At 51.0% G+C, this 23,381-nt stretch overlaps 1 protein-coding gene across 4 annotated transcripts; it reads right to left on the minus strand.

Moving 5' to 3' along the window:
• Positions 1-859: 859 nt before the first annotated feature.
• NR4A2 (nuclear receptor subfamily 4 group A member 2) lies at positions 860-11,473 on the minus strand. Of its 4 annotated transcripts, XM_038751288.1 has the most exons (9): positions 11,451-11,473; positions 9,156-9,268; positions 7,665-8,533; positions 5,982-6,111; positions 4,732-4,895; positions 3,024-3,226; positions 2,736-2,752; positions 2,574-2,631; positions 2,279-2,425 (listed from the first exon to the last, which is right to left on the minus strand). In XM_038751288.1, exons 3-9 carry the CDS (start codon positions 8,529-8,531, stop codon positions 2,359-2,361), a joined length of 1,506 nt encoding a protein of 501 aa, XP_038607216.1. In that variant the 5' UTR covers positions 8,532-8,533; positions 9,156-9,268; positions 11,451-11,473; the 3' UTR covers positions 2,279-2,358. The 4 variants fall into 4 exon arrangements, 3 of the variants coding, with proteins under 3 accessions (XP_038607215.1, XP_038607214.1, XP_038607216.1); XM_038751287.1 differs by having other exon boundaries at positions 860-2,425; positions 2,574-2,752; positions 4,807-4,895; XM_038751286.1 differs by having other exon boundaries at positions 860-2,425; positions 2,574-2,752.
• Positions 11,474-23,381: the final 11,908 nt, after the last annotated feature.

Genomic DNA, 23,381 nt, shown 5'->3' on the forward strand with positions numbered 1-23,381 from the left:
TTCCGTTGCCGGGTCCCGGGGTCCCCCAGGTCAGACCTGGGGGAAAGGGGGAATCTGGCTCCCACCACGGATTTTCCCCACCGTCCTTCGGAAAACCGAAGAGCGGGCCGAGAGTCGCTGGGAAGCTCCGAATGGCAAAAAGTTACTGCTGGGGGCGAACATAGACCGCTTTATAACCCCTTAATTTACTCTCCGACCCGGAAGCTTAGTAAGCAGATGCTGCATTATGTAGGTCAGAAATTTCCAGGACAGAAAAATTATTCTAAGACCAACACCTAGCACTTTTCAACAATCAAGACATTGCCGGAAAAAAAAAAGCTAAGCAGGATACACACCGACACCAAACAGGAGATATTGTCACCGTTCAGAGATTTCTCCCTTCAGTACCTTTTCACCTTAGCATCTCCCAGAGCACCGGCTAGCAAGTTGGATTTCATAGTTGAGGACTCTCTGAAGGTCCTGGCAACTGGAAAACGGTCGGGAATATGATCTAAGGAAATCGGAGTCGAACCCTGTATAGGATAGGGACCTCCCCGACTATCAGCCGGAGAGCTGACAACCCACTCTGGTCTACATAGACAAGGTGGAAGGGAGGGTTGAGATATTTTCCGAAGACCAGTGTAGACTGTCAGGCCGGGTACCACAAGGCCAAATAATTGACTTTTTCCTCCGCAGTTTCGTTGGAGGTCTGAATTCCCCGGATAATGAGCTCCTCTTCCCCCAACACTTTGGAGGACACGTTTAGAATCCGTCTCCTGATGGACTCAGCTCCAATCCAAATTCCACTCCTGTTGCACTCTGCTTAGTGCAGGTTGATCTTTTGCCTTTTCCCCTGACCCAGAAAGAAGACGAAATTCTCTTCGTTTACATGGGTTTATTGTTGTAAACATTAAAATTGTCTTTCTCAAAGAAAGAATTTATCAGGAAAAAAATCAGCGTTTCTAACTGTCATACACCATAGAAAAAAAGGCAGTGACTTTTATCATGTGCCATACTGGAAATATACAAAGAAAAATACTACAGAATATGGCAATATTAAAAATCTTACTCAAACATAAAATAATATATTAACCGACAATTTTAGACATTAAAAAAAAAACCAAAAAAAATTCAAAGTGCTCAGTAATTTCCAGGGAGTTATGTATATTATAAGCACTCTGGAAACAGTCAAAAGCTGCTGCATGCAAGTTTTGTTTAGCTTTAGACAACAAAATAATCAAGATATAAACTTTTTTTATCAACATCAACAGTACATACAACACTTACAAACGAGGAATGTTGGACCGTGTTACAAACACTATGTGTCCCTTTTGTCAGGATTTTCCGATTTGTAATACTTGTACCCACCTATTTTACAATTGAGAAAATGTTTAAGCTCAGATAACTACCAATCTTTATAAAATCTAACAGACTACATAGTGTCTGAAATACTATTTATATAATATAGACATTACTGAAATAGCAAGTGCCTATAACATTTCGACCTAGAATCAACATGCGGTCCCTTTTTATGTGGTTATTTATTCTTTTTTTTTTTTTGCAAACACGCTTATCTTTTAGAATTTTTTAATATTTATTCATAAATAGGCACAAAATAATTAAAAAAAGCCAAACTGCGTCGGATAAATTTACAAGCCTTTGCCTTCTTTAATTCATGCCACCCACAGCAACATTTAGTTTTACTATATATTACAGCTTTCTCTTACAGCAGAAAACTCTTAAGTCTTTAAGAAGGGAAATACTTGTGGGTCACCTTAATACTCTTTTGTGGGTACTCAAAACTCTTAGCTGCAGCACCCGGCGTGGCCATTAGAAGTCCTTTTTTTCTGAACAATAAACTCTTTTTGTTTTATTTTTAGCCGATAATAAAAAGTTTATACCATAGCATTGAGTGTAGTCCGTGATCTAAATCCAGGATGGCCCAGAGCCCAAATGCCCATTCACCTTCTGCCTGCAGGTTAGGAAATAGCAACGGGTTTTTGTTTGTTTGCCTGTTTTGTTGGGGGCAAGGAGAGGGATGGGAGTGGGGTAAAAAAAAAAATAGAAGGGTGGGGAGGGGTAAACACCGAGGCACCCAAGTGGGTACTCTTTGTGCACATGTGAATTCTCCCCTCGGAGAGCTCGCTTTCCTTTCAAGTTCATTGGAAGTGTGTGGGAGAAAGTCTTTCTTAAAACGGTAGAGTGTCCAGGAAAAGTTTGTCAATTATTGCCGGGGGAGGGACCAAGTCTTCCAGTTTCAGGTAGAAAATACGCTGTAGCCCCTGTGTGCAAAGGGTGCGTAGCTCCGGGAGCTTCCCCAAGAGTTTGGACAAATAGTTGGGGCGATTCAACCCCCCGTTATTGAAAGTCACGTGGTCTTTAAGACAATTCACAATCTTGTTCTGCAGCTCCTCCACTCTCTTGGGTTCCTTGAGCCCATGCCTCTCTGCAAAAGACAAGGAGGCGTTAGCCAGTTGCCGAGCCGGGGGAGACGCGGGGGTGGGAGGGCGCAAAAAGGGTGGGCGGACCCGGGAGGGGGTCGTGCGGCTGGGTGGGGAGGGAAGAGAGAGGAAGAGTCCCCTGGGGATACTGACCTGTCACCATCGCCAGGGCAGCGATGCAGGAAAAGGCAGAAATGTCGATGTTCATATTCTGCAAGTTGGAGGAGAATTCAACAATGGAATCAATCCATTCCCCAAAGCCACGGACGCATTGCAACCTGTGCAAGACCACCCCATTGCAAAAGATGAGTTTACCGTCCACGGGGTTAGACCTGCAATTAATACCAAAGAGAGGAGGGGGGGGGGGAGGGAGAGAGAGAGAGAGAGAAAAAAAAAGAAAAGCTAAACAACTAATTACTTGAACAGCAATAAATGGGGGATTTAAGAGGCACCTAATTACAGAGGAGTTAATAAAATGTAGATCAGCGGACCTTGAAAGGGTCTGATTTCATAACAATCAAGAACTCCCCCTACTCGCCCACCCCCGCCCCCAGCCCTTCCTTCGTTTTCCCCTCCTCCCCTCCCCCAGCCCGCCTCCCATACCTGTAGGCTAGTCGGAGGACGAACAACTCCAGGAAGGCGGACTCGAAAAGCAGGTCCTGATCGGACTTGGACAGATCGGTGAAGCCGGGAATTTTTTCGGCCCAGCCTCTGATGATCTCCATGGAGCCGGTCAGGAGATCATAGAACTGCTGGATGTGCTGCGTGTCGTCCCCGCTCATCTGGAAGTCAGGGTTCGCCTGGAACTGGAATTTCATTGTAAAAAGCGCTTAATGAGGTTCTCTAAAATATATAACCCGTGAAATTGCTAACCCCCGATTCTGGGAGGGGAGCCGGGGTTTTTATAACAATTAAACCTCTCTCTGACCAGTAAGGAAATGAGATGTTCCGGGGCAATTAATTCAATTAGGGACGGTGCGATGAGGTCGCTGCTTTAAATATGTAAATTGCCATTTCTATACAGGCCGAATGCAGGGCCGGCCCGCGTGGGGAAACACTCGCTCTTATCTTCACCAGACAATTGACACTTTAGTATTCACGCCGGGCCCGGGGTAACCTCTATTTCCCGTTCTTCCTATCCTGCGCTGCCAGTTTCTCGGTTTCCCCCACGGCCTCCCCATCCGAAGCTCATCTGTTCCCCGCCGCTGGAGTAACATAGATTATTCCGGCTACGTCGTGGCCGCCCCCACCCCCCACTTTCCGGTTTTCTCTTCCTCTTAGTCCTTTATCCTTCCCCTCCCCGCCCCCGGCGCACCCCCACCCTCCCAGGACCCCCCTCCTCCCAGTTTCCAACCCAAGCAGTGATGTTTTCTCCCTCCCACGACCCCCCTAAGCCTACCCACGTCGCCACAGGCTGGCATGTGACAAGCCCCAGAATGTTGGGTGTGACTGAGTGGCGGTTCCCGCTGCTGAGATGGGGGGCTGGGGGTGTCTTAATATGGGTGGGGTACCCACAGGCAGCCCTTTCGACGAACTTGGAAGTGGAAATGTGTGCGTCTGAGGCCTACAAATGGGTATCGGGGAAGGGGGGACAAAGTGACAGGAGATGGGCTGAAGATGATTAATTATTATTGTATTATATTCACTCAATTCATTCAATCGTATTTATCGAGCGCTTACTGTGCGCAGAGCACTGTACTAAGCGCTTATATTATATTACGCTATCTGTTAAGCGCTTACCATGTGCCAGGCACTGTAGTCGGCGCTGGGGTGGATTAAGCAAAATCGGGTGGGACACAGGCCCTGTCCCACGTGGGGCTCGGTCTCAATCCCCAGTTTACAGATGAGGGAACTGAGGCCTAGAGAAGTGAAGCGACTTGCCCAAGGTCGCCCAGCAGAGGAGTGGAGGAGCAGGGATTAGAACCCATGACCGTCTGACTCCCGGGCCAAGTTACCAGTACGCCAAGATTGAGGGGGAAGGGTCGTATGTATTTGTGTGTGTATTTGTGTGTGCCTGCTTGTATGCAGGACTCTGTGTGTGTGCCTGCTTGTATGCAGAACTCTCTTTCTCTGTGTGTGTGTGTGTGTGTGCCTGCTTGTATGCAGAACTCTCTTTCTCTCTCTGTGTGTGTGTGTGTGTGTGTGTGTGTGTGTGTGTGCTTTTCCTGCGTATCTCCCCGGATCTCGCTCTAGCGGTCTCTGTTTCTCCTCTCTGCCTGTCTGGATGGGTTTGCGTTTGCATGTGCACGTGCGTGTGCGTCGCGGGCGCACATCCCTACCCGCCTGTAGGTCCATATTGTGTCCAGCTTACCCTGGAATAGTCCAGGCTGGTCATAGCCGGGTTGGAGTCGACATGAGCTCTCACCAGGGCACTGATCAGACTCACCGGGGGAGAGGGGGGTGAGGGCTCCTGGGGGCTCTTCGGTTTCGATGGCAAGCGACCCCTCCGACCTTTTAAACTGTCTGTACGCACCACTGCAAGGGGGGAAAAGACGTTCACCTTCGTTTCCCCCGCGCCCCCTCTTTCCCGCGGGGTCCCCCCCCCCCACGCCTTCCCTCCTCTCCCGGGCCCGGTGGCATCTCTCCTCCCCCGGGGGCGATCCCAGGTATCCAGGACGCCGAGGCGAGCTAGAGGGGCACAGAAGACAGGCTTCTTTCCTTTCCTTTCCTTCCTTCCCTTCCCTTCCCTTCCCTTCCCTTCCCTTCCCTTCCCTTCCCTCCTTTCCCTTCCGTTCCCTTCCTTTCCCTTTTCCTTCCCTCCCTTCCCTTCCCTTTTCCTTCCTTCTTTTTCTCTTTCTTTCCTTCTTTATTTATTCCTTCCTTCCTTCTTTCTCTCTTTCTCTCTCTCCCTTTTTCTTCCTTTCCTTTCCTTTCTTTCTTAAATGCCATCATTATAATAATTACAGCGCTTAGAACAGTGCTTGCCACATTGTAAGCGCTTAACAAATGCCATCATTCTTTTTCTTTCTTTCCTCCTTCCTTCTCTTTCTTTCTCTCCTTTTGTCTTCCTTTCTTTTCCTTTCTTTCATAAATACCATCATTATAATAATTTCAGCGCTTAGAACAGCGCTTGGCACATAGTAAGCACTTAACAAATACCACCATTCTTTCTCTTTCTTTCCCTTCCTTCTTTCCTTTCTTTCTTCCTTCCTTTCATTCATTCATTCAATCGTATTTATTGAGCGATTACTGTATGCAGAGCACTGTACTAAGCGCTTTTCTCCTTTCTTTCTTTCTTTCTTTCTTTCTTTCTCTCTCTCTCTTTCTCTCTCTCTCTCTCTCTTTCTTTCTTTCTTTCTTTCTTTCTCTCTCTTTCTCTCTCTCTCTCTCTCTTTCTTTCTTTCTTTCTTTCTTTCTTTCTTTCTTTCTTTCTTTCTCTTTTCCCTCCCTCCCTCCGCAAGGGATGACCATATTGAATCAAAACAGGGCATTCCCGGCAGGTCGGTGGGCAACCAGGGGCCAACGGGCCTCGCTGACTTATTCGGGCCCCCAGGGGTTTGGGGCGGGGGGTGGGGAAGGAAGCTCATGGGATGGAGGGGGCAGGGCCACCCCGAAACCTACCTTCTTTAACCATCCCGACCGCAAGGCACTTCTGAAACCGGCAATACTGACAGCGATTTCGGCGCCGTTTGTCCACAGGGCAATTTTTATTTGCTAAACAAACGTATTTGGCGTTTTTCTGGACCGTGCGCTAGGAAAGAGAGAGATTCCGGACGGCCTGTTAATTTTCGGGCGAAAACCTGCATCCCAGCGAACCGAAATATCTGATCGGATCCCTCCCTCCCGCCCCCCACCCGTTTCCTTTCCACTTTGATTTCTTTCCTTTTCTTCTTCTTCTTCTTCTTTTCTCTCCCCACTTCCCCTCCTTTTTTTTTTTCCAGGGCATTTAACAGTAGAAAATTGATAGCGTTAACATTTGAGCTAACCTTGCAGCTCCTGGCTGTGTTTTATATGCCAGGAGGAGAAGGAGGAGACGCTCAGTAAATACAAATCCGTGGGCATTCATATTATTTACATTCCTTGGAGACCTTCTCTATTTAAAATGATAAGATTATTCAATCAGGATGGTGAAATAAAGAGATCACTTAATTTTACCATAGGGAATTCTGTTCCACTTGGTTAGCTCAGACACGGTTCTCTGTCCTAACCAATTTCAATCTGAAGGGGAAAGGCAGCTAGGAGCTCATGCAAATTGTCCCTGCTTCAACTCCTGTTTTTACAACTTCCAGTCGGGGGGGGACTCGCGGGGGTGGGGGCGAGGCCCTGCGCCCACCCTCTCCTACCTCCCCCGGGGATGGCCTCGAGGGAGGGAGAGGGGATGACAGCAAGGAAGGGGAGGGGGCCTGCCTAGTCCTGGAAAAGTCTGCTTGTCTCTTGTTTTGTTTCGTTGTCTGTCTCCTCCTTCTAGCCTGTGAGAGCCCGCTGTTGGGGAGGGACCGTCTCTATCCGTTACCGAATTGCACTTTCCAAGCGTTGAGTACAGTGCTCTGCACACAGTAAGCGCTCCATACATCCGATTGAATGAATGAATGAATGAAGGCGGGGGGGGGTTCTTTTTTCCCCTCTCCTGCGCCTCTTTTCCGGGCAAGGGGAGAGAGGGGCTGGAGCCCGGTGTGTGTGTGAGTGTGTGTGTGAGTGTGTGAGTGTGTGTTAGTGGGGGCTGAGGCTTCCCATCCCATGAATGAATAAATAAGTGAATGAATGAATGAATGAAGGGGGTTCTTTTTTCCCTCTCCTACGCCTCTTTCCTGGGCAAGGGGAGAGAAGGGCTCTGTGTGTGTGTATATGTGTGTGTGTGTGTGTGTGTTGATGGGGCCTGAGGCTTCCCAGCCCCTGAATGAATGAATGAGTGAATGGATGGATGAAGGAAGGAAGGGGGTTCTTTTTTCCCTCTCCTGCGCCTCTTCCCTGGGCAGGGGGGAGAGAGGGGCTTGGAGCCAGGTGTATGTGTGTGGGAGGTGGGTCCCGAGGTATCCCAGCCCCTGAATGAATGGAAGAAAGAATGAAGGAAGGAAAGGGGGCTCTCTTTTCCCTCTCCTGCGCCTCTTCCCCGGGCCAGGAGGAGAGGGGGGCTGGAGCCCGGTGCTTGTGCATGATGGTGTGGGCCGAGATTTCCCAGGCCCCATGTGGGTGCATCCTGGGGCCGGTCGGTGGTGGTGCCTCCCACCCCCAGGGACGGCCCTCCCTGGGCCCTCTGGCCTCCGCCCTCCCTGGGCCCTCCTCGGGCCTCGGCCCTCAGCTCACCTTGAAGAAGCCCTTGCAGCCCTCACAGGTGCGCACGCCGTAGTGCTGGCAGGCGGCGTTGTCCCCGCACACGGCGCAGAGGCCCTCGTTGGAGGGCGAGCCGCGGGAGGGCGGCGAGGGCACCTGGGCGTCGAGCAGCTGGGCGGCGTGGCCCAGCTGCAGGCCGGGGAAGCCCATGGCGGCGGCCTGCTTGCGGATGGGGTTGGGCACGGCGAAGGCCTGGCCGTCCACCACGTGGTGGGCACCCGCCGGCTCCGGGGCCATGGGCACGTGCAGGGGCCCGTCGAAGCGCATCTGGCAGCTGGCCACGGGGGTGCCCGGCGGGGACTGCTTGAAGGAGAAGAGGGACAGGCGGGACCCGGGCGCCTTCCTCGGCTCGATCATGTGTGTGGTGGCCACGTAGTTGGGGTGGAAGTTGTGCAGGGGGCCCGGGTCGTCCCACACGGAGCCATGCTGCACCTGGAAGCCGGGGGTGGTGGGCGTCGGGGGCGACGAGGGCTTGTAGTAAACGGAGCCCGAGTGCGGCATCATTTCCTCGGACTGCGGGGGCAGGTGGTTGTGCTGTTGGTAGCCGTGCATCTGAATGTCTTCCACCTTAATGGAGGACTGCTGTCCGGCCAGGGGCATTTGGTACAAGCAAGGCGGCTTGACGTCGTAGCCTGTGCTGTAGTTGTCCATAAAGGTACTGAAGCTGGGGAGAGAAGTGGTGGCAGTGATTTCAGTGTTGGTGAGGTCCATGCTAAACTTGACAAACTCTGGAGTTAAGAAATCGGAGCTGTATTCTCCCGAAGAGTGGTAACTGTAGCTCTGGGAAGCTGGGCTGGCTCCTTGAGGCGATGACCCATACTGAGCCTGAACACAGGGCATGGCTGGAAACGAAACAGGGGATAATGTAGACGCGGCCTGGTCAACTCGACTGCGCGCTTCCTCCCCTGCTCGTGGCTCGGCGGGCCCGGGGGGTCGAGGGAGGGGCGTGGGGTGGGCAGGGATGGGGGCGAAGGTGGGAGGGAGAGGGAGGAACAAGAGAGGAGGAGGAGGAGGAGGAGAGGAGGAAGAGAGGAGGAGATGGGAGGGAGCGAGACAGCCAAGGAGTGACAGAACCGAGATCTTGGCCCCATTCCCCCCAAGACATGGCAACGCCTTCCGACCCTCCCCAAAGTCTCCCAGCCCCCCTCCCGCCCCAACATCTCACAAAACCCTCTGGGGTCCCCCTCCCCACCCCCTCTCACCCTCTGTCCCCAAACCGATCCCCTTCCTCGGGGGCACGAGGGGCGGGGGACGTTCGGGTCGCTCGTCCTGGAATGGGACGTGGTGAGGAGTTGTCGGGCTGGGTGCTCGGACGCCAAGGCCCAGGGATGGGCTCCCCCGGGATGAGGGGGGCGGGGGGAAACCTCGCCTTCCCTGCCTGGGGCTCCGGGGGAAGGGGGGGGACAGGGGAGGGAAGGGGGGGGACGGGGGAGGGCGGGCAATCAAGAAGCGAAGTTCACCCACCTTCAGCCGAGGTACAGGCGTTTTCGAAGAAATTAAAGGTGGACAGTGTGGGACGACAAACTTTTCCAGATCTTAGAAAATCAATGAGGCGTCCAGCCCGCTCAGTCCGCCCCCTGCAATACAGATACGAACAGGCTTTTATGTTCACGTTCCCTTCCAGGGCTTTACGAGCCACGGATACACAAACCAGGAGCTTCTCCAGCCACAGAGTCAGCCTGTTCCTGACGCCTGCCCCGTGCAGCCTTTTAATAACACATTACTTTCAAACGGTTAGGTCAAAGACGTGGCCAGAGCGAACAGGAAATGTTTCCCTTTCACACTCTACCGTATGGTGGCACAGAGAGAGTTTTTTTTTTTTTTAACCGAGGGGAAAACTTATTTGAAGTTGTTATTTAGCACCTAGAAAGTTAAATGGCTCGGGTCTCTCTCTCTCTCTCTCTCTCTCTCTCTCTCTCTCTCGGAAGGAGTGGACGGGGGGCGGGGAGGTGGGGGGTCTCCGCTCTGAGGTCATTCTGATACCGGTTTAGGGGAAGACAAGAGTTTCGTGCAGAATTATTTTGACACCTCTCGTGAATGTTTTCCAGATGATGGAGGGATTTTTTAAGTTTGCCTCCCATTATATATGGGGGGGGGGGGGGAGACAGAGAGAGAGACATATATAGAGAGACATATCTAGATAGATACACACACATACGTATATGTACAACATGGAAATAATCCACTTATTTTTCAAGTTATAACGCAGTTCAGAGGCCTAGCCAGGGGTTATGCAACTTAACACTTGCAGGTGCGGGCTCTGAGAGAGAAAGGAAACTTCGTTTGGGTTGCACGAGCGACTTGGCTTTCACATTTCTAAGGAACTCGTCTGGTGAGGTCTAGAAATGTCCTCGGGGGCTGAGGGGAAGAAACCTGTTTTATAGGAGGATTAGGGACAGACCGCGAAGAACAGGCATGTGCATTGCTGACTCCTATATATGCCCTTAAACGGGTGACAGATGAACACCTTACGGCAACCAACTTCAGTGGTTTCCCCTTCTGGCACCCTCCTCCTAGTAACTTTAAATTCTTCCTGTCTGGAAGGCATCCGAGCTCGTAAAAGCATCTTAATACCAATTAAAAAGAAAGCCAAATATCCACGCCTTCTGTTCGGTTTCTTGCTATCTCGCGACTCGGGTGGACCACCCGTCTATACTAAGTAACTAAGAGCCTGGTTTGGGGGAAGTGGGAGAGAGGAGGTGGGTAGATTCACCATCCCCAACGTGGCTCAGTGGAAAGAGCCCGGGCTTTGGAGTCAGAGGTCATGGGTTCGAATCCCGGCTCCCCCACACGTCTGCTGTGTGACCTTGGGCAAGTCACTTAACTTCTCTGAGCCTCAGCTACCTCATCTGTAAAATGGGGATTAAGACTGTGAACCCCACATGGGACAACCTGATCACTTTGTATCACCCCCAGCGCTTAGAACAGTGCTTTGCACATTGTAAGCGCTGAACAAATGCCAACATTATTATTATTATTAACAGGGGCATACGATCAGGGCAGGTGAAAGGAGCGGGCACGTCTGCAAAATCCGTCTATCTGAGCTCGAAAGCGGTTTAAAACCTCCGACTGTCTCTCTGGAGCTGTCCCTTTCCGTAAATCTCGCCTAAAGCATAGGAGGCTAGAGGGGAAAACAACCCGCAGAAAGCCCCCCTATTGAATCGGCACCCCTGGAACGCCAGCACGGTCGCTAACCATGGTGATCCAGTTCCCAGGCAACACATAAACCGAAGAACTTTCCTCCTGCCACTTAACCCGGCGCGCCCAGGCCCCTAGTACACACATGACCTTTGAGATTCCGCGCCCCACGGCTTAGAGCCCATCACGCTCCTTGGTCCAAAAGAAAGCGATACAGAAAGGGAAAGAGTCCGAGCGCCCCTCTCAAAGTGGGTGGGGGGAAGAGGGGGCGGCTCCTCGGTCGCTGCAAGTTTCCCTTCCGCGTTATCACATTTTTTAATATATATATTTTTTTTTAAAAAAAAGAAGGACTGGAAGCCCCGCTGCCGGGAGCGTTGATTTCAGATCCCATTTCGGCCCCAGCCCTGACTTGTTCTGTGACATTTCACAAGCTCCATCCTCCGCCCTTCTGTCTGTCTGTCTGTCTGTCTGTCTGTCTGTCTGTCCCCCCTTTCCCCTCCTCTCCCCGACAGGGCCCGGTTCCTAGAGTGTCACCGCTGAAAAGCTCGGAGTTCCCTTCGGAAACAACAACAACAACAACAAAAACACAAAACCCAGATGGAGAGAGGTCTCTCTACTTACTCAGTCGATCTCGGCGTCTCCCTTCATTCATTCAACTGTCTCGAAGTGTCCTCGGGAGGGCCGGGGAGGAGGAGGAGGAAGAGGGAGGGGATGGGGATGGGGTGGGGGGGGAGAGGGAAGGTTGAATAGGGGGAAGGAGATGATCCAAGAAGAGGCAAAGATGAGGGTTGGGGGGGGGGGGGGGAAACGCTCCCCGGATAGGCCCGGGTCCGGAGAAGTGGAGGGCGGCGAGGGCTCGGCTAGGGGAGTGCGGAACGCATGAGGCAGAGTGCGAGCGTCCGGACGGGACTGGTCCTTCCCTCCAATGTGCCTTTGTTTATGTGGGCTCCGTATTGCACGGCCAACATGCACCTAAAGTCTCCAAGCGTCAGCCCACGTCAGCGCCTCCCAACCACTCAGGGCTCGGAGGGGTTGGTCCTCCCCAGCCCGTTGGCCCGCTCTCGCTTTGGTAAATTTCCGACCTGACGTCACGAGCAGGGCTGATTTTAAGGTGGGAACCGCTCCGGGTTCACCTTGCGAGACTCTTTCCCCCCCCCCCCCCCCCCCGCCACCCCCCTTTTTTTCCGAGCCAGAGAGAGGTGGGACCCACCCACCGTCGCCCCGACTCCCCCTCCTCCCATCCTCCCTTTTCCTGACCTCCTCCTGGGAAAGGGAGGGGGGAGAGGGGAGGGTTGTCAACCAAAGCCGAGAGGGGAGATTCAGTCAGTCCTCAGTGCTATTTAGTGAGCGCTGACTGTGTGCAGAGCACTGGACTGATGATGATGATCAATCGCTCGGTGCTATTTAGTGAGCGCCGACTGTGTGCAGAGCACTGGACTGATGATGATGCTGGGAGCCACTGTTGGGTAGGGACTGTCTCTATACATTACCAATTTGTACTTCCCAAGCGCTTAGTCCAGTGCTCTGCACACAGTAAGCGCTCAATAAATGCGATTGATGATGATGATGATCAATCGCTCAGTGCTATTTAGTGAGCGCTGCCTGTGTGCAGAGCACTGGACTGATGATGATGATCAATCGCTCAGTGCTATTTAGTGAACGCCGATTGTGTGCAGAGCACTGGACTGATGATGATGCTGGGAGCCACTGTTGGGTAGGGACTGTCTCTATACATTGCCAATTTGTACTTCCCAAGCGCTTAGTCCAGTGCTCTGTACACAGTAAGCGCTCAATAAATACGATTGATGGTGATGATGATCAATCGCTCAGTGCTATTTAGTGAGCGCTGACTGTGTGCAGAGCCCTGGACTAATGATGAGGATCAATCGCTCAGTGCTATTTAGTGAGTGCTGACTGTGTGCAGAGCACTGGACTAATGATGATGATCAATCGCTCAGTGCTATTTAGTGAGCGCTGACTGTGTGCAGAGCACTGGACTAATGATGATGATCAATCGCTCAGTGCTATTTAGTGAGCGCTGCCTGTGTGCAGAGCCCTGGACTAATGATGATGATCAATCGCTCAGTGCTATTTAGTGAGCGCTGACTGTGCGCAGAGCACTGGACTAATGATGATGATCAATCGCTCAGTGCTATTTAGTGAGCGCTGACTGTGTGCAGAGCACTGGACTGATGATGATGATCAATCGCTCAGTGCTATTTAGTGAGCGCCGACTGTGTGCAGAGCACTGGACTGATGATGATGCTTGGAGCCACTGTTGGGTAGGGACTGTCTCTATACATTGCCAATTTGTACTTCCCAAGCGCTTAGTCCAGTGCTCTGCACACAGTAAGCGCTCAATAAATACGATTGATGATGATGGTGATGATGATCAATCGCTCAGTGCTATTTAGTGAGCACTGCCTGTGTGCAGAGCGCTGGACTAATGATGATGATCAATCGCTCAGTGCTATTTAGTGAGCGCTGACTGTGTGCAGAGCACTGGACTGATGATGATGATCGATCGCTCAGTGCTATTTAGTGAGCGCTGACTGTGTGCAGAGCACTGGACTAATGATGAGGATCAATCGCTCAGTGCTATTTAGTGAGCGCTGACTGTGTGCAGAGCACTGGACTAATGATGATGATCGATCGCTCAGTGCTATTTAGTGAGCGCTGACTGTGTGCAGAGCACTGGACTAATGATGATGCTGGAAGCCACTGTTGGGTAGGGACTGTCTCTATACATTGCCAATTTGTACTTCCCAAGCGCTTAGTCCAGTGCTCTGCACACAGTAAGCGCTCAATAAATACGATTGATGATGATGGTGATGATCAATCGCTCAGTGCTATTTAGTGAGCGCTGACTGTGTGCAGAGCACTGGACTAATGATGATGATGCTATTTGCTAAGCGCTTACTATGTGCAAAGCACTGTTCTAAGCGCTTGGGAGGTTACAAGCTGATCAGGTTATCCCACCGGCGGGGGGGCTCACAGTTTTAATCCCCATTTTACAGATGAGGTAACTGAGGCACAGAGATGTGAAGTGACTTGCCCAAAGTCGCACAGCTGACAGGTGGAGGAGCCGGGATCCGAACCCATGACCTCTGACTCCAAATGCCGGGCTCTTTCCACCGAGCCACGCTGGCTAAGCGCTTGGGGAGGGGAAGTCCAAGTCGGCAACAGATAGAGAGCCCCCCCGCACAGACTGTGAGCCCGCTGTTGGGTAGGGACCGTCTCTATACGTTGCCAACTTGTACTTCCCAAGCGCTTAGTACAGTGCATAGTAAGCGCTCAATGACTGCGAGCCCGCTGTTGGATAGGGACCGTCTCTATATGCTGCCAACTTGTACTTCCCAAGCGCTTATTACAGTGCTCTGCACACAGTAAGCGCTCAATAAATACGATTGAATGAATGAATAGTAAGCGCTTACCAAATGCCTTCATTATTGTTATTATTACCCCAAAACGGCAGGCTAGAGGGGAGCGGGGAAGGGCAGGAGGATTGCCGCCTGTCTCCTCGTTTTGTCCTGTTTGTCCGTCTCCCCCTTCCAGACTGTGAGCCCGCCGTTGGGGCCGTCTCTATGTGCTGCCCATTTGTCCTCTGCCAAGCGCTCTGCACACAGTCAGCGCTCCATCAATACGACTGACTGAATGAATGAATGAAAGGACCGGCTCCAGAAGGGCTTGCGTGACTTTGGGGATGCTCAGGTGTAGGCGGGCAGAATGGGACTCCTCTAGACGCCCCCCCTCCCCAGTTCGGCGCGTAGCCGTCCGCAACACGTTGCGGTTAGGCCGGGGTTTCCCTGTCTGGGTGCTCACTCCTCCTCCCCCCCAAACCCAACCCCAAGATTTTTCCACTGGAAGACGAAAGCCTGTCGCTCCCGCCCACGTGTGCACAGAGAGGACGTGGTGTGTGTTTGTGCGTGCGTGTGTGTGATGTCTGTGTGTGTCTCTGTGTGTGTGTGTGTGTAAGGAGGGGGCCGGCGGACAGTTGGGAATGGGGCAGGGGGGAGGATGGAGAGGGGGAAGCAGGCCAAAACCCAAACCTTCCCTTCCAAATCCGGAACGTGTTTGACAGCGTTATCCCCAATCCGGACAATGCCGCCTGCTTCTACGCAGCAGGTGTGCATTCCCCGGAAAGGTGGTGTGCTTTCCACTCCCCCCACCCCCATTCTGTCTCATTTTGCCCTTCAGCGGTGCCCATTATCCCATTTTTTTTTTTCTGGACCATTCCAACTTTTCTGGACGGCTTCAGCTTTCTGAAATCCAAATAGCTCAGCAATTCATCTCCCACCTTCTCTTCTCGCCTCCAACGTCCAGGGAAAAGGAGGAGTGCCCCCTCCCCACAGGACTGAGGGGGGGGGGTTGGCCGGGGGGAGGGAGGGAGACGGGGAACTATATGGGCTCGCGTGTGTGAGTTGGGGGCACTGTGCCTTCCTTTTCCTGGAGTGGCACCAGAAAGCTGTCAAATACACACAGACACAGACACAGACACACACACACATACACACACACATACTCGCCCCCGCTCTCCCCGCCCCACCCCCTCAAACACTATGAATGTGAGCTCCTCTTTGCACGCCAACCCTTCGGCCTGGGCAGGGAAAACATCCCACATCAAACCTGGGGATGGAAAAAAATATTTTCCACTGGGGGGGAAGTTCTGGCAACTCCCCCCCCCCCCCCCCCCAGGCGGAGATTCCCCTTAACCATGCATGCTCCCTTCCTTCCCACTCGAGCTCCTTGAGGTCAGCTATTCCCAGGCTGGAATGGGATGTCACACACACACACAAACACACACACACACCCCAAAGCTCCCCCCCCCCCCAACCTCCATCCCCAGGGGGGCTTCCTGGGCCCCTTTTCCTTGGCAGCATTGACCGTGGGCCCCCTCATTGGCATCTCAAGATCCTCCTTTCCCTGGCAATCAGTGAAGCAGCGTGTCTCGGTGGAAACAGCCCGGGTTTGGGAGTCAGAGGACGTGGGTTCTAATCCCGCCACCGCCGCTTGCCTGCTGTGTGACCTTGGGCGACTTCTCTGTGCCTCATCTGTAAAATGGGGATTAAGGCTGTGAGCCCCAGATGGCACAACCTCATTGCCTTATATCTACCCCAGCGCTTAGAATACTGCTTGGCCCATAGTCAGCGCTTAACAAATACCATTATTATTATCGTTAATAATCAGGATGGGGAGGGGGTGTCACCTTGTATCTCCCCCAGCGCTTAGAAGAGTGCTTGGCCCATAATAAGCGCTTAACATATACCATTATTATTATTAATCAGGAAGGGGAGAGGGTGTCACCTCGTATCTACACCAGCACTTAGAAAAGTGCTTGGCCCACAGTCAGGGCTTAACAAATACCATTATTATTATCATTAATAATCAGGACGGGGAGGAGGGGTCACCTTGTATCTCCCCCAGCGCCTAGAAGAGTGCTTGGCCCATACTAAGGGCCTAACAAATACCATTATTATTATCATTAATAATCAGGACGGGGAGGGGGTGTCACCTTGTATCTCCCCCAGCGCTTAGAAGAGTGCTTGGCCCATAGTAAGCGCTTAATATATACCATTATTATTATTAATCAGGAAGGGGAGGGGGTGTCACCTTGCATCTACTGCAGCGCTTAGAACACTGCTTGGCCCATAGTAAGCGCTTAACATATACCATTATTATTATTATTAATCAGGAAGGGGCGGGGGGTGTCACCTTGTATCTCCCCCAGCGCCTAGAAGAGTGTTTGGCCCATAGTATGCGCTTAACATATACTATTATTAATAATCAGGAAGGGGAGGGGGTGTCACCTTGTATCTACCCCAGCGCTTAGAACACTGCTTGGCCTATAATAAACACTTAACAAATACCATTATTATTATTATTAATCAGGAAGGGGAGGGGGTGTCACTTTGTATCTCCCCCAGCGCTTAGAAGAGTGTTTGGCCCATAGTACAGCTTAACATATACCATTATTATTAATCAGGAAGGGGAGGGGGTGTCACCTTGTATCTCCCCCAGTGCTTAAAAGAGTGTTTGGCCCATAATAAAGCTTAACATATACCATTATTATTAATCAGGAAGGGGAGGGGGTGTCACCTTGTATCTCCCCCAGCGCTTAGAAGAGTGCTTGGCCCATAGTAAACGCTTAACAAATACCATTATTAGTATTATTATTATTAATCAGGAAGGGGAGGGGGTGTCACCTTGTATCTCCCCCAGCGCTTAGAACACTGCTCGGCCCATAGTAAACGCTTAACAAATACCATTATTATTATTATTATTATTATTATTAATCAGGGCAGGGAGGGGGAGTTACCTTCTATTACCCCGGCGCTTAGAAGAGTGCTTGGCCATAGTAAGCGCTCAACATATTCATCCATTCACTCAATTGTATTTATTGAGCGCTTACTGTGTGCAGAGCACTGTACTAAGCACTTGGGAAGTACAAGTTGGCAACATATAGAACATATACCATTATTATTATTATTACTAGTAATCAGGAGGGGGAGGGGGTGCATGTTGGAGGGTCATTCATTCATTCATTCAATCGTATTTATTGAGCACTTACTGTGTGCAGAGCACTGTACTAAGCGCTTGGGATGTACAAGTTGGCAACATATAGAGACGGTCCCTACCCAACAGTGGGCTCACAGTCTAGAAGGGGGAGACAAAGAACAAAACAAAACATATTAACAGAATAAAATAAATAGAATAAATATATACAAGTAAAATAAATCAATAAATAGAGTAACAAATACGTACAAACATATATACATAGATACAGGTGCTCAGGTACGGCTAGACTGTGAGCCCACTGTTGGGTGGGGACTCTATATGTTGCCAACTTGTACTTCACAAGCGCTTAGTACAGTGCTCTGCACACAGTAAGTGCTCAATAAATACAATTGATCGATTGATTGGGGAAGGGAAGGCGGGGGGTCCCAGGCTTCCTGCCCCCCCCCCCCGTGCCTCGGTTTTCACGGCCTCGGGGCTCAGTGGGCCGGGGTTGGGGGAAGCCCGGGACCCCCCAAATAACCCCCACACCCCAACAACTAAATCCGGAGGGGGCGAGTCGCCGGGTGGGGGGGGGGGGGTCAATCAATCAATCAATCGTATTTATTGAGCGCTTACTGTGTGCAGAGCACCGTACTAAGCGCTTGGGAAGTCCAAGTTGGCAACATCTAGAGACGGTCCCTACCCAACAGTGGGCTCACAGTCTAGAAGGGGGAGACAGAGAACGAAACCAAACATATTAACGCAATAAAATAAATAGAATAGATAGGTACAAGTAAAATCAATCAATAAATAGAGTAATAAATATGTACAATCATATATACATATATACAGGTGCTGTGGGGAAGGGAAGGAGGCTGTGAGCCCAATTCTAGACTGTGAGCCCACTGTTGGGTAAGTGGGTAAGCCCCCGCCTTACCTCCTTCCCTTCCCCACAGCACCTGTATATATGTATATATGTTTGTACATATTTATTACTCTATTTTACTTGTACATATTTATTCTATTTATTTTATTTTGTTAATATGTTTCGTCTTGTTGTCTGTCTACCCCTTCTAGACTGTGAGCCCACTGTTGGGTAGGGACCGTCTCTAGATGTTGCCAACTTGGACTTCCCAAGTGCTTAGTCCAAATTTGCTGAAATGGATTTAATCTTTTAGACTGTGAGCCCACTGTTGGGTAGGGACTGTCTCTATAAGCTGCCAACTTGTACTTCCCAAGCGCTTAGTACAGTGCTCTGCACACAGTAAGCGCTCAATAAATACGATTGATTGATTGATTGATTGATTGATTGAATGTTGGGTAGAGACCGTCTCTCGATGTTGCCAACTTGGACTTCCCAAGCGCTTAGTCCAGTGCTCTGCACACAGTAAGTGCTCAATAAATACAATTGATTGATTGATTGATTGATTGAATGTTGGGTAGGGACCGTCTCTAGATGTTGCCAACTTGGACTTCCCGAGTGCTTAGCCCAGTGCTCTGCGCACAGTAAGCACTCAATAAATATGATTGATTGATTGATTGAATGTTGGGTAGGGACTGTCTCTAGATGTTGCCAACTTGTACTTCCCAAGCGCTTAGTACAGTGCTCTGCACACAATAAGCGCTCAATAAATACGATTGATTGATTGATTGATTGAATGTTGGGTAGGGACCGTCTCTCGATGTTCCCAACTTGGACTACCCAAGCACTTAGTCCAGTGCTCCGCACACAGTAAGTGCTCAATAAATACGATTGAAAGAATGAATGACCCTCCAACACGCACCCCTCTCCCTCCTGATTACTAGTAATAATAATGATAATGGTATATGTTCTATATGTTGCCAACTTGTACTTCCCAAGCGCTTAGTCCAGTGCTCTGCACACAGTAAGCGCTCAATAAATACGATTGATTGATTGATTGATTGATTGATTGAATGTTGGGTAGGGACCGTCTCTAGATGTTGCCAACTTGGACTTCCCAAGCGCTTAGTCCAGTGCTCTGCACACAGTAAGCGCTCAATATATGCGATTGATTGATTGATTGATTGTTGGGTAGGGACCGTCTCTCGATGTTGCCAACTTGGACTTCCCAAGCGCTTAGTCCACTACTCTGCACACAGTAAGCGCTCAATAAATACGATTGAATGAATGAATGGGTAGGGACCGTCTCTATATGCTGCCAACTTGTACTTCCCAAGCGCTTAGTCCAGTGCTCCGCACACAGTAAGTACTCAATAAATACGATTGATTGATTGATTGATTGAATGTTGGGTAGGGACCGTCTCTAGATATTGCCAACTTGGACTTCCCAAGTGCTTAGTCCAGTGCTCTGCACACAGTAAGCGCTCAATAAATACGATTGATTGATTGACTGAATGTTGGGCTGGGACCGTCTCTCTATGTTGCCAACTTGGACTTCCCAAGCGCTTAGTCCAGTGCTCCGTGCACAGTAAGCGCTCAATAAAGACGATTGATTGATTGACTGAATGTTGGGTAGGGACCGTCTCTAGATGTTGCCAACTTGGACTTCCCAAGTGCTTAGTCCAGTGCTCCGCACACAGTAAGCGCTCAATAAATACGATTGATTGATTGATTGACTGTTGGGTAGGGACCGTCTCTCGATGTTGCCAACTTGGACTTCCCAAGCGCTTAGTCCAGTGCTCCGCACACAGTAAGTGCTCAATAAATATGATTGATTGATTGATTGACTGTTGGGTAGGGACCGTCTCTAGATGTTGCCAACTTGGACTTCCCAAGCGCTTAGCCCAATGCTCTGCGCACAGTAAGCACTCAATAAATATGATTGATTGATTGACTGAATGTTGGGTAGGGACCGTCTCTCGAAGTTGCCAACTTGGACTTCCCAAGCGCTTAGTCCACTGCTCCGCACACAGTAAGCGCTCAAGAAAGACGACTGACTGATTGATTGATTGAAGGAGGCGAGACGAGGGGGATGGCGAGGGGGGGGACGAGAGGAAGCGTGGGGGGGGGGGGCTCAGTCTGGGAAGGCCTCCTGGGGTCCGGGGGGGGGCGTCGGGGACGGGGAAGGGCGGCTCTTGAAGGGGAGCGTCATCCGGGCCGTGGGCCGGAGCCAGGCGGGGCGGACGAAAGGGAAAAAGTGAGAGTTTGGGGCCGGGCCGGGCCGGGCCGGGCCGGGCCGAGCCGAGCCGGGCGGTGACGCAGGGCCGCGCTCATTGACGCACCCGGGCCCGCCGCCCGACACAAATAGCGGCGGCTGCACGGCCTGCACCAGCCGCCCCGGGGGCCTGCACTGCCTGCAGCAGCTGCAGCAAAGGGGGCCCGGCCCCCCCCTCCCCACACCCCTGCATCCCCCCCCCCCCCCGGGGAGGGGCTGCGGTGGGAATCCTCCCCTTGATCCCCGCCTTGGGCCCGGCTCACACACACACACACAGACACACACACACACACAGACAGACGCACCAGCTATTTTAAGGCCGTCGGAAACTCGAGCGTCAGCTCCCTTCGCAGGCGCGGGAGCCGCTCATTGTGTTACTCCGGGCCTTGGAAAGCGGGGGCCGGAGGGGTTTTAAGGTACGCACACACACAAACACACACACTGCCCCCCCACCACCGTGACACACACACATACACACACTGCCCACCCCCCAAGTGGATGCCTTTATTTCCATTGCAGAAACGATCCAGTTCATTCATTCAGTCGTATTTACTGAGCGCTTACTGGGTGCAGGGCACTGGACTGAGCGCTTAACAAAACAGGTAGGCGGGCCAAAAGCGTCACACACACACACACACACACACACACACACACACACACACTGCCCCCCCACCGTGAGACACACACACACACACACATACACACACTGCCCCCCCCAAAGTGGATGCCTTTATTTCCATTGCAAAAACGATCCAGTTCATTCATTCAGTCGTATTTACTGAGCGCTTACTGTGTGCAGGGCACTGGACTGAGCGCTTAACAAAACAGGTAGGCGGGCCAAAATCGTCACACACATACGCACACTGCCCCCCCCCACCGTGACACACACACACACACACACACACACACTGCCCCCCTCAAAGTGGATGCCTTTATTTCCATTGCAGAAACGATCCAGTTCATTCATTCAGTCGCATTTACTGAGCGCCTACTGTGTGCAGGGCACTGGACTGAGCGCTTAACAAAACAGGTAGGCGGGCCCAAATCGTCACACACACACACACTGCCCCCCCCCCCAAGTGGATGCCTTTATTTCCATTGCAAAAACGATCCAGTTCATTCATTCAACCGTATTTACTGAGCGCTTACTGGGTGCAGGGCACTGGACTGAGCGCTTAACAAAACAGGTAGGCGGGCCAAAGTCGTCAGACACACACACACACACACTGCCCCCCCCAAAGTGGATGCCTTTATTTCCATGGCAAAAACGATCCAGTTCATTCATTCAGTCGTATTTACTGAGCGCCTACTGTGTGCAGGGCACTGGACTGAGCGCTTAACAAAACAGGTAGCCGGGCCAAAATCGTCACACACACACACACACACACACAATGCCCCCTCCCCCCCCAAAGTGGATGCCTTTATTTCCCTTGCAAAAACGATCCAGTTCATTCATTCAGTCGTATTTATTAAGCGCTTACTTTGTGCAGAGCACTGGACTAACCGCTTAAAACAGAACACGTAGACAGGGGTCAAAATCGTCATACACACACACATACTGCCCCCCCACCGTCACACACACACACACACACACACACACACTGCCCCCACCCCCCACCGTGGATGCCTTTATTTCCATTGCAAAAACGATCCAGTTCATTCATTCAGTCATATTTACTGAGCGCTTACTGTGTGCAGGGCACTGGACTAAGCGCTTAACAAAGCAGGTAGGCGGGTCAAAATCGTCACACACACACACACACACACTGCCCCCCCCCCCACCACCGTGGATGCCTTTATTTCCATTGCAAAAACGATCCAGTTCATTCATTCAGTCATATTTATTGAGCGCTTACTGTGTGCAGGGCACTGGACTAAGCGCTTAACAAAACATGTAGATAGGGGTCAAAATCGTCATACACACACACACACATACTGCCCCCCCACCGTGACACACACACACACACACACTGCCCCCCCCCACCGTGAATGCCATTGTTTCCATTGCAAAAAAGATCCAGTTCATTCAATCATATTTATTGAACGCTTAATGTGTGCAGGACAATCAATCAATCCATCAATCGTATTTATTGAGCGCTTACTATGTGTAGAGCACTGTACTAAGCGCTTGGGAAGTACAAATTGGCAACATATAGAGACAGTCCCTACCCAACAGTGGGCTCACAGTCTAAAAGGGAGAACAAAACCAAACATACTAACAAAATAAAATAAATAGAATAGGGCACTGGACTAAGCGCTTAACAAAACAGGTAGACGGGTTAAAATCGTCTCACACACACACACACACACACACACACACACACACACACACACTGCCCCCCCCCCCCCCCGTGGATGCCTTTATTTCCATTGCAAAAACGATCCAGTTCATTCATTCAATCATATTTATTGAGCGCTTACTGTGTGCAGAGCACTGTAATAAGCGCTTAGGAAGTACAAGTCGGCAACATACAGACACGGTCCCTACCCCACAACGGGCTCACAGGCTAGAAGGGGGGAGACAGACAACAAAACAAACCATGGAGACGGGGGTCAAAATCGTCCGAACAAAAAGAATGAAAGTTATATGCACATTATTAACAAAATCAACAGAATAGTAAATATGTGCAAGTAAAATAGAGTAATAAATCTGTACAAATATATACAAGTGCTGTGGGGAGGGGTAGGAGTTTGGTACACCCCCCAAAAAAAAACCCTCCATCTTTCATTCATTCAGTTGTATTTGTTGAGCGCTTACTGTGTGCAGAGCACTGCACTAAGCGCTTACATCACACTCCCTGCCGCAGGCCCTGACCCCGCTTGACTCCTGGGTGGCTGCACTCTTCCCAAGGAGATGCCAGTAATCCCGAAGGTTGTATCCCACACCGGCATGATTATCGCATCATTTTTCCTTTTTTCA

Source organism: Tachyglossus aculeatus, chromosome 9 (genome assembly GCF_015852505.1).
Source record: "Tachyglossus aculeatus isolate mTacAcu1 chromosome 9, mTacAcu1.pri, whole genome shotgun sequence".
NCBI lineage: Eukaryota > Metazoa > Chordata > Mammalia > Monotremata > Tachyglossidae > Tachyglossus > Tachyglossus aculeatus.